The sequence below is a fragment of the Scylla paramamosain genome, chromosome 15, assembly GCF_035594125.1.
Source record: "Scylla paramamosain isolate STU-SP2022 chromosome 15, ASM3559412v1, whole genome shotgun sequence".
NCBI lineage: Eukaryota > Metazoa > Arthropoda > Malacostraca > Decapoda > Portunidae > Scylla > Scylla paramamosain.
The window spans coordinates 21,438,301-21,453,669 of NC_087165.1; the positions used below are offsets into that span (position 1 = coordinate 21,438,301).

The following is a 15,369-nucleotide window of genomic DNA, read 5'->3' on the forward strand; positions in this document are numbered from 1 at the left end:
CTAGCACTGCATGATACAACTATTGGATTTCTTTCAAATTAACTTTTTTCAAGGTTTGCGTTATCTTTTTAAGATTTTTTTTTTTTTTTAGCTTTATCATGATTTATAAGGTACATAAATAAACAGTCCATAAGTTTAAAATTTTACGGCGTATCACAAGTTGCACACCAAAATAATGGTGCACGATATTACAAGTATTTCATTACAAATATCCCCATAGACCAAGGAAAGTATGATGTACCATCCTTGCCATGAACGGTGTGCGTGCCGCGGTGCAATGTTGCAGGGTCCAGTATGAGTCACACAGTAGAGGTAGATACTCATTCTGGTAATATCACTCCGTTTGATCGTCAGCAAGCAGGATCAGTGATAAGTCTGCCAGCCGCCAGGTAGCATGTCTCACTTAGTGAGGTCCGTGTACCCACGCTGGCTCCCACTAGCTGGTGACAGTGACCTTGCTAGTTATATATAAGACGGTGGTGAAAACGTCAGATGTTTGGAATCTTGAGGCAACCGCAGTGGTGGAGAGTGCGTGTGAGGAAGCGGACAGCCCGCTCTAAACTGTGATGTGGGGTAAACTAAGATAAAGAAGTCAGCGATACTTCTCAGATGCTATTATATTACTGTCAAGAATGATAGTACTGAAAATTTATCCCGTGGCTTGAACACAGGATCAAATATTAGAAAAATACTGTTTTCCCTTTCAAAGTTTACGTAAATATATCCGTGTGCTCGAAATGAAATTGGTGTCATTGATTAATTAACTAATTTATTCGTTTATTTACATGGTCATGCATATTTGTTCGTTCCGTGAAAATGTAATTAAAAAATTACGGAATCCTCAAGTAAATAAAACCATTTTTTTTTTTTTTTTTTCAAGACAAAAGATGAACATAGGAAGGGAGACCATTTTTTTTATGAAACATGACAAATACATTATGAAGAACTGTTAGCGGTGGTAGCGAATGTAAAACCTGATGTGAAGAGAAAGTGAAAGTGTGGCTCACTGCTGCTAGACGAGTTGTGACACGCCATAGAAAAAAAAGAGAGAGAGAGAGAGAGAGAGAGAGAGAGAGAGAGAGAGAGAGAGAGAGAGAGAGAGAGAGAGAGAGAGAGAGAGAGAGAGAGAGAGATGTGTATCTACCTGTCCAGCTCACCTAACTTCATTCTTGGAGTTACAGTGAACCGTAAAACAGTTCCACATTATCTGAGGCTCACAAGTATATTCCTACACAGTTACGAGCATTGTGCGACTTATGATAATCACGTGTAGGTTGTACGCATCGTTTTGGGTGTCTCCTTGCTCCTGCTACCACACATCGCGCCGTGACGCTGCCGCAAGAGGACGTCTTGGAATACTGCTTGCGAGTTGAAGCGTGGACATCAAGAAAAAGCTTTTTGAGTAGCTAATTCAGTCTCAGTCTACAACATATTATCGTATATATCTATCAAGATCAAAATACAACGGAGTGCAGCATAATGTGTGATTATTAGGTGTAAAATACATAGAAAGGTAATATACTACCTCTGTTACATGTACTGTACCATGAGTGTGTGTGCTGTACAGAAATTGCATTGCCATGAACACCTAGCAGCCAGTAGTGTTCCATCTCTTCAGATTAACAAATATAAATGCATATTATAATAATACCTAATACTTTTCCACACAGGTGGTAGCTGTAGGTGCATACGTACTGATGGTGCATACAACCGTTGCTGTGTGACTTGCAATATGTAGTGCAAATGATAAATCAGAACCAAACAAAGGGGAAAATCGATAAGCACGAAACGGCGTACAGCAACAGATCCCACTCCATGCGTGCAGCACCCCTCAGTGAGTGCTGGTTCTCCCTGCCTTCACGATCCCCGCATGTGCCTGTGTCAACCAAATGCTCTTCTCTGACGCTTCCCACGCCGTGACAGCCTGGAGGGGGGGGTGTGAAGTGGCTTGCTTCCTCATTGAACACTCCTCAGTATATGAGTCATGGCCACCGTCAGTTCCCTGCTGTTGCTCCTCCTGCTCCCATGGGTCGCTACTGCCGCTGTCACTCCCGCTGGTACGGAAAACTTTTTGATTTGTTCTTGTTAATTTGTTTTCCATTGCTGTGAATGACAATAATTATGCAACTGATTTATTTATTTATTTATTTACTCATTTATTTATTTATTATTATTATTATTATTATTATTATTATTATTATTATTATTATTATTATTATTATTATTATTATTATTATTATCATTATTATTATTATTATTTATTATTATTCCCTCTCTCCGTTATGATAAAAACACAGTGTGAAATGCAGTATTATATACTTTTCAGGGTAGTGGAAGATGGAACTTAAACTTTAAGCTGTGGTGTACATCCATTTGTTCGTTTTCTTCGTGCTTATGTGTAGTACTTATACATTATTTTTTTTTTTTTATATAATATGATTTAGTTAGCAAGTGTTCAGATCAGCCTCATACAGGAATTATTTTCAGGTTGAGCACGTGAGGAATAGAACAGAAACTGCGGTCATTGGATATAAAGTTGTTTACTGTTCCTTATCTTAAAGCTTTCTAGGTTATTCTTCCCTTCATTTAGATTGAGTCACCACACTGTCACACACACATACACACACACACACACACACACACACACACAGAGAGAGAGAGAGAGAGAGAGACCTATTTCCTATTTCCACTCAGTCAATAACGGAGTAGATAAATCAATAAATTATGACAATTCCGGTGATGGTTGGCATGATACGTAGGGCCTGATAAGATAATGGACACCGATACGAACACTCCCTTCACTCGACATTCGTCACAGGTAGAGCTAAAACTCTCCTCACTACATGTGTCTTTCGTTTTTTCGTTTCTTGATCAACAAATACGAAAAACGAAGAACATGTTTCAGATTTTCGATATAACTCATTTGGAAACTGTAAAGCAGCGTACGGCGGGCTTTTCTTTTCACTAAATTAGGGATGAAAGGAAGGAATAAGACGGTTGGTATACAGTTTTATCAACCCTACCATGATAAATACTGATAATGGCTCGTATTTGATGTGCCTAATCTTGGCTTATCTGACAGGATATTATGGAGGTTGCCGTGATGACGATAATAATGGCGGCTGTATGTATTTGTTTTATTATTATTATTATTATTATTATTATTATTATTATTATTTATTTATTTATTTTTTATTTTTTTTTGGTGGGGACAGGTGGAAGAGATGATTGTCGTGAGTTAATAAGTGTGCATGACTGTGTTAATGTTTATAAATCATTAAGTAATTTAAGATAACAGCAGCGTATATTTCCTATCAACCGTGTGTTATCTCTCATGTAGGGACACACACACACACACACACACACACACACACACACACACACACACACACACACACACACACACACACACACACACACACACACACCCACACACACATACACACACACACACATATGATCATCGGTGGCCCTATTGCTATAATTGTACCCCGTAACCCTGAACGTGGGCACACCGCTCTATAAATACCCTGATGGTGACTCCCAAATTAACCTGAAGGTGACGCAAGAATCTTTTAACGAACGTACTTGTTGTTTCCAGTGCCCGCGCCGCCCCGCGAGTGCCTGGCGGTGACACAGACGAAGATAACATGGACTTGGCCTCCGCTAGTGTTGACGGTATGGGTGTGGGCGGATCCTGAAATCTCCGACGCTCAGATCCTACAAATGAACCTTCCTGATCCATCTCGACCGCGCGTGATCACTCTCCACACAGAAGGGTTTACGGAGGAAGTACTAGAGGAAGAAGTTGAGGAGGACTGGGGTGAGGAGCGGGTAAAGCCGGGATGGGTGGAGCTACGCCTTGCCATTAATGATAACGTGACTTTGAGCACTGCAGGGAAGGACGGAAGACACCTCCTGAGCCGCTCCCTGCCCCGCCACCTGCACGACCTCCACTTAGCTGGCAGCAACCTCACCGTCGACTGCCGCTCAGGTGACGAAGGAGCCTAATAACTTGTTTAATTTACAGCGATGCAGCATTTCGGTTCTAGGAGCTTCGAATACGTATACAATTAAATAAAACATTAACAATATGCACACAAAAACCACAAAGCATTACATATACATTAAAAGATGGAAAAAAATAACTCTTAACTGATGGTGGAACACTAAAACTCAATAGTGTAAATTAAAAAAAAAAAAAAGCATACCTATAACTCTGTATTATTTGCGATATTGGAATACAGTGAACACTATTGTACTCTAAGGTGATTCTCAAGATTGGTGAAGATAGCAAATACACGTACTGCACACCGCTGCCCATACTCATTGTCTTTTATACGATGAGTGAACAATGAAGGACTATGTACGTTGGAAGGCAAGCTACAGATTTTGCTTGAATCTAACGAATTTCTATATCGGTTCCCTGTCTTTGAGGTAGAAATAGAACTTTATAGTGGGTGGCAAGCCAAAGAATGTTACATTGTGTATTATTTTCGATATATCTGCTTGATAAAGGAGAGAAAGAGAGAGAGAGAGAGAGAGAGAGAGAGAGAGAGAGAGAGAGAGAGAGAGAGAGAGAGAGAGAGAGAGAGAGAGAGAAACTGTCCACCCATACTCACGCCCATCCACCCACACACCTACCCACACACACACACACACATACATACACACACGTAGCGAATGTATGTCTTCCCCTTTGCAGGACAAGTTGTGTGGCGAGTTGGGGGAGAGTGGGTAGGGGTGCCATTGGCTCGGGAAAGGCACGGGGACGGTCACCCCTTCCTGCTGTACCCTCACCACGCCATCCTGCCCTCCCTCGGCTTCCTAGGGAGAAAGAAGATCCTCACCCTTGGATGGGACCGCCACCACGCTCGCCTCGACGCTCTCAGTAGCCGAGGTGCTCCCACCATCGCCACCAGGGAGAACACCACGCCCGAGACCTCCACCAACACATCCGCCGCCGCCAGCCTGCAGCCGTTGCCGCCATCCACAGCCTACCTGCTGCGGTTGGTGTGTAAGGATGTGGGTGTGGCGGGTAAGGGTGTGTTATGCCAGCTGAAGGTGAGTGTTGGTGTTGCTTCCTATTTCTATCTATCGCTTTTTCTTTGTTATCCACAAGTTAGGGCAAAGTATCCGTCGGTGAACCTGGCTTTCCCCAAATGGCCTGGTCACCAAGGCATCGATCAAAGACTGTATAGTAGATGCATGCTGTTATCTACAGCCTAGAGTTCGGTCTTGTCAACGCCCTGCATAAATGTTCCTGTTTCAGAGTTTTTCATAGATGTTGTTTCGTCCCAACACTTTGCTATCAGATGTGTGCCTCTTGGCGGCCATTTATTTAGTTATAAGAAGAAAATTTGGATTCTGTTCTGTGGTGTTTCTACGAATTAAAAATACAGTTTCAATCTTCAGCTTCTCGTAGATCGCTATTCCCATCTCGTGCCTCTTGTGATTCAGTGGACGTGGTGCGTTAACGTCATTTCTGCGCCTTTCATGTTAAATACATGCATTAATGTCAGCCCCCGAGTCTCTCTCTCTCTCTCTCTCTCTCTCTCTCTCTCTCTCTCTCTCTCTCTCTCTCTCTCTCTCTCTCTCTCTTTCGTACTGTCACGGATCGCGAGTGGCGCACGCGTGCCGTCGCCGCGGCCCTGGTGATCATCCTGCTTGGTGTCCTACTTTGTCCTGCAATCCCCACCAGCACGGCGGGGCATCGCCCTTCTGGCACGGTATTACAAAAGTGAAGGTGTCACGTCATTAAAGCTGGACGCCTCACTCACATGAACGTGTGCCTAATACGAGAATAACCAATCCGGGGCATCTAGCCAAGTAACTGCGTGTAGCTTTGAAATGAAAGGACGTCCAACAAGACGAGAGGTGTCCGCAGTGGGAAGCGAGCATCACATGCGGGTACTGGATAATGTTTCACGCGCTGCTGCTCAGATATATTGCTACATTAAAACTTTAATTAAATATTTAATTAAAAGATGTGTGTATATATCTATTTACCTTTTTCATTAGACTAATAGCATGCGAATATGTAGGACAAGGCGTGACCGGTGATAAGAGGGTTGAGTTACATGACTTGCCACGCTGACTCAGGGCGACTTGCCGGGTTAGCAAGATCACAACTCAGCTTACTCGTAGACTGTACGTGCATCGCCTATTCCTGCTAGGTGAACGAAGGCTGCGTACAACGTGAAAGACAACAAAGCCCAAATTTTCCTTACTGGGCCCAGCTGCCACGCAGTCGTCATGCAATCCACCTAATTTGAGTGCTAAATGATTATCTTTAACTCGGCACACAGTTCCTACAAACTAATACTTTTTTTTTATGTTGACAATAAATTCATTGTACACGCTCACGTGGAATTTACATGAAAGGAACCCGCTGGCGAGAAAAGAAACATTTATCTTTTCACTTTACGACACTATGCTCTCTCTCTCTCTCTCTCTCTCTCTCTCTCTCTCTCTCTCTCTCTCTCTCTCTCTCTCTCTCTCTCTCTCTCTCTCTCTCTCTCTCTCTCTCTCTCTCTCTCTCTCTCTTTATGTGTGTGTGTGTGTGTATGTGTAAGGTAATCTAATAAAACCCTACTACAGTGTTCATACAGAAAGAGCGATACGGCGTCCTTAATTAATTAAGTTTTCCCTTTACAGGACGAACAAGGAGGAGAGGGGCGCCTGCTAGGCACTCTACGGGCACCCGCGGCCCCCTCGGTGATGAGGGTGAGGGGTGAGAACCAGGGCTTCTTTTTCCTTCAGCAGGACATCACCGACTCGCTGCCGCCCACGCCCACCCATCGCCAGCACCCGGCCCCCGCACCGTACACTGCCCCATCACCTCCGCCACGTTCCGAGGCTCAGGGCGGAAATGATCTTGCTAGAAATGAAGATCCCTTGACTCCTAGTAAGAATGTTTCCACCCCGGACTCTGCACAGCCGCCCACCACACCCAAACCCGCTCCCACGGACTCTTCTACAGGTATGTACCAGTGTGTGGATTAATGCTGTGGTTATTTCATTCACTTTTGTGTAGTGCGTTGCAACGATCATGCCGCGGGTTGTTCCTAATTCGCGCAGTTAATGGTCTTGGGCTTCATTCAGACATGACGGAAAGCCAAAGCGAGTGTTAAAAGAACTGTTAAGCAACTGAGTGCATGCATGCGTGTCACAGTCAAGGTTATGCTGCACTGTGCCTGATCGTCATTTATCTTCCCCGTCTTGTCGTGGTAACTGTGTGTGCGTGTGTCTTTGTGTGTGTGTGTGTGTCGGTAGATGTTAAAAGGAGGTAGTTATACTGTTCGTGTTATTATTCACACAGTATGTGTTTAAAAATGTTTTTCTTCTTCTTCTAGATTATTTAAATTACTGCAGAAAACAATGCAGTGTTGGCAATACTGTACTACAAATACAATATAAATATATACTTTACGCCCATGAGGAGTAAAACAATATATATACTGGATCTTCATAGAAAATAATAACCGAAAACAAAAGTGCTACGCGACATAATACTAATGGCGGGGATCATTACGTATCGCGGTGACGACAAGAGAGAGAGAGAGAGAGAGAGAGAGAGAGAGAGAGAGGCAAGAGCTCGAGTTACAATCTGCCACGAGTAATTACGTGAGCGAGGAGGAGGCGCACGATATCCACGCTGGGAAATTTAACAAGTGCATGACTAGCTAAATTAATAAATAATCAATCAAAGTTGCACTGCCCGAAGACTGGTGGCAGTAGATGTGCAACATTACATAATACATGGACAGCACTGAGGGTCGGGAAGCGAGGAGGGAAGGGGTAGTCTGCGTGCACTCCAAGTTAGAATTTTTTCCTGATCAGCTGATTTAATGAGCGCCCGAGCGATGAGAGGGTGGCGTGATGGCAGAGGGTGGATGAAGGTGAAGAGAAGGAGGGGGGAAGGAGAAAAGAAAGCAAGATTCACCACCACCACTACCACCACTATCATTACCACCTCTTCTACTACCACCATCACCACAACAACAACTACTACTACTATTACTACTAATACTAATACCACCTTAGGGCATTCGCAAGCATCAGAGTCTTATTCATGTACAAAGAACCATTTTTCCTATTTAAATAAACTCCCAGTAACTCATATCATCCCTTCATTGTTTTCTGTTCTTCGTATTTTCGGTTTATTTACTGAGAAACGTTATCTAACATTCTCTCTCTCTCTCTCTCTCTCTCTCTCTCTCTCTCTCTCTCTCTCTCCAGGCGGCGGGTCGGACGGGCACGTGAACGACAAAGTGATGGGGTGGAGTGGGTGGTGGGTGATCCTGACGGTGTTGCTCGCCATCCTACTGGTCTTCGTCATCATCATGTGCTTCGTGTCACACTACCACCGCCCCAAACTAGAGGTGAGGCACGGACCACGACGCAGGGCACACTGGAGCTCACACACACACACACACACACACACACACACACACACACACACACACACACACACACACACACACACACACTGCATTTTAATTTTCAAGTATCACCACCAACATTCATCATTCAAAAACCTTGGAGGTGTGTGGCGGAGTGAGCGAAAGTTCATTATCGTGTCCGCATGCGCAGGTTGAACAGGTTGCTTCACTCCCGGCTCAAAACACAGCGAGGCGTGCTGTCACAAAGCCCAGTGTATGTTTTCTGAGAGTGCTTGAGCCTACCGGTGCCTACAAAGAAGGTACCGTAGCTGGACTTAGAAAAATTCGAATTTCGCCACACTCAAGTGCTATTACAGCCATGCTAGACACGTGGCCCCCCAATCTTTTTACGTTTACGGCAAGGTCACTGAGCCTTCTACATGACGTGCGAGTTTCGTGCCTGTATGTAACACGGACGTGATATCCAGATTAACCGTTTGTACTTTAATATGATTTAATTTTTGTTCTTAGTAAGTTTGTGAAAAGTCCTGAGGAAAAATAAAAAAAAAAAGCGTGTCTAGCTCTCCTCCCTCGTTCGTTCTGGTATCTGTTACTACACGCAGAGAATACGGAGACGACAGTCCGATAGCCTCTGGTTTCATTTGTTTTAATTTATCGTTTGTTTCTTTAAGATCTAACGTGACAGATTCATGCCAGAACACTGCCATACAGAAGCATTTAATTTTACCCATATATACAAAAAAAAAACATATATACAAAACATTTTGAGACGCAGCAATATTATGATTATACAAGAAAAATATACACAAATTCTTTTACGTGAATAAATTAATTGGGCGGCGCTTACTGAAATTCTGTTTGGTGGTGAAATAGTGGTGGGTTACAATCTATATCGTCTCGATAATCATCAACAGCACCAGTTATACAAAACTACCGCCACCACCACCACCATCACCACCACAACAGCAGCAACAGCAGCAGCAGCAGCAACAGCAACAACAACAACAACAACAACAACAATGCCTCCTTATCCCTGTGCTTTCTCCCATATAGAAATATCTGGAGGGTCTGCATCTGATCCCGGAGTCATCCATGGAGGACCTGCTTGAGTTGGAACGTCCGCTGTGCCAGCAGGACCGCCGCCCCATCATGCTTCGCTCCGTGTCCATCGTCAACACGGAGGACCTCAACGCCGCCGTGAGTATCAGAGCCCTCTGCATGGATTGGATCAGATTGAAGTATGCTGACTACAAACTGACGAATCAGAATATATTACTAACAGAATCATGCATTCCCGCAGCGCATCTCCCTCAATGTGTCAACAAAACAGCTCCCATAAAGATTGTGAGTTGTATCATATTTTCCAGACACTGCACGTTGTTGACAGTCACCGAGTGTCTGACCATTTATATTTTACGCCTTCGTATTTCCAAAAGTCAGCACGTCCCACTAGGTGTTTAGTATCCTCGCCTTAATAACTCCCTTCGGACTCAATCCTTCCCTCCCACAGCCAGCCTTCAGACTGTGGAATGCCGTGGCTTCAGGGGACGAGATGGAAGTGAAACAGGTGATGGCCTCGCTGAGTCCTAACCCGAACTCTAACCTGGCGGGCCAGGACACCACGCCCTACCAGGAGGCGCACCACCGCGGTCATTCCCCCGTCCTGCGCGTGCTGGAGGCTGCCATGGACAAGAGGCCCGACGTGCCCCACAACGATATGGTTCTCAGCATCCTGCAGGTGATGTGGTTTTTCCTGGGCGATGCTGTGTGCAGAGCTGAGATGTAGTAGCTTTTGTGGAAGGAAACTATGCAGAGAAGTGTGGTGCTGTGGAGTTGGTGGTGCAAACATGGTGTTGCTGGTGCTACAGTGAAGTGTTGGCTAGGTTACGTGTGTAGAGGTATTGCTGTATTAGTGGTGCATGGTGTCTATTCACAGAGATTATTCTCACAGCTTCCGTCCAAAGGCTTTCATTTATATGGCAGTAAAAGATGGAGGAAGTGATTTGCAGTTAAGGCTGAAGGAATACTCGATTATTTGATCCTCAGATGATGTGAATAAGTCAACATACAAAATACTGAACCTTAAAAGCAGTAAAAAGTGCTCCCTCTACTAATTGTCCTAGTACAAACACCGGCGATAAATGAACCTCATCATATTGTGCGAAAACCACTTACAGTATATAAAAATCAATGTATTTGAATGCGCATTACATCTGTCCAGGGGTTCTACTGTACCATTAATATGCATTTTGTCCCAGCTAACATTATATTGCCTTGGGACGTGGCGTTGTTGCATTAAGTGTTCAGTGGCGCCCTACCAACCACTTTCGTCTTACAGGCCCACGCAAAGAAGGTGGAGGCTGTGTTTGAGGCTGCGCGGGGAGGCCAGTACAGACATGCTGGGGGTGTGGACGTATTACTGAGAGCTTACAGCCTCCCCGGCACCCTACATGACCACCAGGGCCGTTCCCTCCTGCACTATGCCGCTTTCGTACAGCTGGCTGACGGCGCCCCGCTATGGCTGGCCCAGGACGTGCGCAGCCTTGTGGAGAGTCACGGCGTGCTGGTTAATGCCGTGGATTTCAAAGGTATATATATATATATATATATATATATATATATATATATATATATATATATATATATATATATATATATGGAGCCCAAACTATTGTTGTGTATTCCAGTTTAGGATGTGTCATGCTTGTTATCATTTTCTTAACCATTTCTTTATCCAGATAGTTAAGCACCAAGCTAATGTTTGTTAACAGCTGTATATAGACTCAAATATTCCATTTATGTGCCATTCAGGTGATAGTGTGTCCTGGATCATTATTCAGGTGTGTGTGTGTGTGTGTGTGTGTGTGTGTGTGTGTGTGTGTGTGTGTGTGTGTGTGTGTGTGTGTGTGTGTGTGTGTGTTGACTCAATTTTCAGGTGAATGCAGTAACTGGTGGAGGTAACTAATAATTGATGTTGCTGCAGGATGCTCGGCGCTGCACATTCTGGTGGAGTACGCGAAAAACAGTGAAAACATAACCTGCTGGGATGGAAAGACACTCAGTGTGAGCGAGGCGTGGCTGTGTTTGGCCAGTCTGCTGATGGAAGTGGGCTGTGACCCACGGCTGCTCAACCACCTCTACCAATCGCCCCACCAGTTGACCGCTGCTGCACAAAATCCTCGCCTGAAGGCTCTTCTCTCCAAGGTATTGGGTAGAACTTTGTTAATAAAGTCTCATTATCATCTTCACAAATCAGTGACATGTAGCTTTTCAGTGTGTGTGTGTGTGTGTGTGTGTGTTCGTTCCCTCATTAAGGCAGGGTTGTGATAGTGACGTGCTGTCTCACAGGCTTCAGATAATTTGGGGACGACTGACATTTCTCCATCACTCGAGAAGTTTCCTGAAGTGGTGCAGGCGTCGGCGCGAGGGGATGAGGCTGCCTTGCGGAAGCTGCTGCAGGGTGGGGCAAGGGTGCTGCCTCTTGGGGGCCGTCGAGACCCCCTCCTTGAGGCTGTTAGAGGCGGCCATAGAAACATTGTCTTCCTTCTATTATCTGCTGGAGCTCCATTGTGTGCTCATGGTCTTCTAGGCAACACTCCCTTTGAGGCCGCCCATCGCACTCTGGGTCTTCCCGCCCTCTTCCCTGCACTCATCAGAAAGGCGAGTATATTACAGGTTTATGTCTTTCCATGTCAGCTAACCTCGTGGTGCCACACAATACAGGTCACTGAGCTGATGGTCTTATGTCAGTGTAACCTGTTGTTACTCAGGACATATCATCATTAGTATGTCTCTGGGGAATTTGTATGCATTTCTTGGTACTGATCCTTAGGAGGTAATTTCATTCACTTGTTTCTCTGCACAGTGTTTGGTACATTTGTTGAGGTACATTTACACCTCCTATGCTGTTATATAAGAAAGAAATGAAGGTTGCAGGATTATTGATCTATTAGCAAACCACCTATTATTTGTAGTAGTTTTCATCAGATTTATTTCATTGCAGGAATTTTGTGACAGGCTGCAAGAAGAGCTTGAGGTTCTTGCTGCCTCAGACAGGCAGCATGCCACCACAGTGGAGGGACTTGTTCAGCTCAAGACTATCGCTGAGGTGTCTGGCCACCGACTTGGGGAGCAGTTGAAAACTTGGAGAGATCGTCGATCCTCCACTTCCTTCGGATACTCCACTGATGCCTTAACTCAGGCGGCATCCCTGGGCCTCACCCTGACATGCCAGCTGCTGGGCGTGGCAGGAGTACCTCTCCACCCTCTGCCCCATCTCCCTCACCCTCTGGTGCGTGCTTTGGGACGAGGTCATTACCACACTGCTTACTCTCTGTGCAGGGATCTCAAGATGAACCCTTACAGTGCTGGTGTGTCTGCCAGTGCTGTTCCAGAACAGCTGTTGGCCGATCTCATGGAAAGTGAACTCAAAAAGATTGATAAAAAGCTCAGGAAAAAAGGAATCGGGGCTGCAGCAGCTGAGGACTTACTACAACGTATCAGAAGCAAACAGAGTGCTCCCACTCTCAAACAACTGCAAACCATCATGTATCTGTTGGCAGAAATGAACCTGGTGACACTCTTGCACCAGATGAGGCAGAGGCTTCCTGACTTGGACTTCAACATGCGGGTGCACACACCCTCTGCGAGCACCATGCTGCACGTGGCAGCTGCTCATGGTAAGATAGCCATGGTGGAATACTTGTTGAGTCGAGGAGCTGATCAGAAACGTCTGACTCGAGGCAGCCTAACCCCCTCCCATCTGGCAGCCCTGAGGGGTCACACAGAATGTATCGAGTACTTGGTAGGGTGCAGCAGGGCAGAGCCAGAGTGTGGGTGGGGACTGAGCCCATCACAACTTCTTGAGCATTTTAATGATAATATGAAAAGCCGTCACTTGGATTTACTGACTCATCAGGAAGCCCTGGCCATCATGGGGACCAGTGGGGAATTTGCCAGGGCTCAGCTTATCCTGGCAGGCAGGTGTGCCAAACTGGGTATCACCTCTCCTGGTTCCTTGTGGCTCATGCTGGAGGAAGAGGAGAGTAAAATTAAAGCATTCATCTCCAAAGAGCTTGAGGAATCTGTATTATGTGATATCAAAGAGCTGTCTCAACAGATAGAGGAAAAAGATGAAAGATTTCGCGGGAAGGTTGTGTCTTATCCATTAGTGAGGGAGAGGATGGACCTGCTGCTTCCAGATAACTTTGAATTCTATCTTGAACTGGAAGAATATAGTGCTCTTGAGGGAGGATCCATTAATGTGGTGAATGGTAAAGACTCTCCTAAAGGTTATGTTTCCAAGGTCACCACCACTAAAGACCAAGGTCTCTTTACTGGTGAAAATTTTATAAATACTTTCAGAAGAGTGGCCCAAGAAGCACTCAGTGCCACAACCTTTACAACTTTGACACTAGTGCCTCCCTTCCTTGCCCACACACCAGGGGGAGTGTGCTTACATGTTGCCCTGAAGTGTCCTATGAAAGTAGTATTGGTGAGAGTGATGCTGACTCCTGTCATCAAGATCACAGTGCCAAAGTGGGTAAGTTTGGAGCACCTGTCTGGAGAGAAGCAACTGCAGCCAGAAAATAATCTCATATCCCATGTGCACCTGGCAGCCAGCCCAGAGAGTTGCTGGATATTCCTATTCAACCACTTGGTGGAGTGGATGGTATCCCATGGAGAGGAATATAAGTGGAGGGTGTTGCAAGCTTGTCTCTATTTCACCAAGCTGCTGGAGACTTGCTGGTGGCTCCCCAAGAAGGTAACTCGTGACTATGGGATGACTTGGCACATCATACCCATAGGTGTGGCTGTTCCTAACACCGCTACTCTCCAACTGCATTTCATGGAGGAGCTGTTAGGGGAAGGAAGGGATGCATGGACTAAAGACCAGTGGCTTTCCCGTCTGGTGGCAGTGGTCAGAAGGGCATCCTTCCCTCTCAGTGTTGAAAGTACACCAGATAGCCTCAAGCCTACCAGTGCCATGCAGGCCACATTGCAATTCTTGATGGAGCTGCAGAACAATGTCATTCAGGCCACAGTAACCTGACACTCATATCTTTTGCCATGCTGTGCTAACTGTTTGTGCACAAAAGTGCACATGCAAACACACACAAAACTACACAAATATTTTTTATACAAAATGCCTCTCCTCACATATGCAAGATGACAAAAAATAACAATAGCTTCCTGCTTTTATGAGAAAGTTTTCTGAAGTGCAACATACTGTGCAAGTCAGCATGACATGTATAATTTTTTGTTTCAGTGTGGGTGTGTATGTATGTGGGTGTGTGCATGAATGCATGTGTGTATGTGTGTATCTGTTAGAATGAAGTTTTACAAACCAAAATGTTGCTCAAAATATACTAATCATTAAACCATCTTTTCCTATACCTTCAGATTCCATTATTAATAATGTGGAGAAATTTATGAAGTATGTCAAAATATGCTTCATCCACTGTCAGTTCCATTAGAAAATACTTTCAGCAAATAATACATAGTAATTTACTGCATTAACTACCTCACTAAGAGCTATCTCCACACTGAGGTAGGTACATATCTGTCATGACTTCAATATTACCTACCACATTTGTTCATAAGTATGCACATGTTTGACAGGAAACAAGATTAATAAGATAGGAATTTCACATACATACATTACAATTTCCAAGTGAAACTCACTCATCAGTATCAAAATTTAGATTAGCAATAAAATACTGCCTGAATACATTGCATATTTGTACTGCATAGTACAAAATTAGTGTAGGCATGGTTTATGTACCCTGATTCAGACACATTCAAAATACACACACTGTTTGCCTATATGAAAAGGGAAAGTCTAATGGGAAGGAGTGATAAATGATGAATTCTGTCTGTCACACACACACACACACACATGCACATAATTCCCTTGCTATCAGATCATTAATGGTATTGTTTCTCAAAATGTAATTGCTACTGT

General features: G+C 44.6%; 1 protein-coding gene across 6 annotated transcripts; it reads left to right on the top strand.

The window, feature by feature from the left end:
• Nucleotides 1-298: 298 nt before the first annotated feature.
• Nucleotides 299-14,785, top strand: LOC135107645 (uncharacterized). Of its 6 annotated transcripts, none has more exons than XM_064017723.1 (12): nucleotides 299-328; nucleotides 1,671-2,057; nucleotides 3,602-3,994; nucleotides 4,706-5,064; nucleotides 6,658-6,982; nucleotides 8,242-8,384; nucleotides 9,459-9,602; nucleotides 9,916-10,143; nucleotides 10,744-10,993; nucleotides 11,389-11,609; nucleotides 11,754-12,065; nucleotides 12,409-14,785. In XM_064017723.1, the coding sequence occupies exons 2-12, from the start codon at nucleotides 1,985-1,987 to the stop codon at nucleotides 14,455-14,457; spliced, it is 4,497 nt and encodes a 1,498-aa protein (XP_063873793.1). In that variant the 5' UTR covers nucleotides 299-328; nucleotides 1,671-1,984; the 3' UTR covers nucleotides 14,458-14,785. The 6 variants fall into 6 exon arrangements, with proteins under 6 accessions (XP_063873793.1, XP_063873790.1, XP_063873792.1 ...); XM_064017720.1 differs by having other exon boundaries at nucleotides 325-411; XM_064017722.1 differs by lacking the exon at nucleotides 299-328 and adding an exon at nucleotides 368-389.
• The last annotated feature ends 584 nt before the right edge of the window (nucleotides 14,786-15,369 follow it).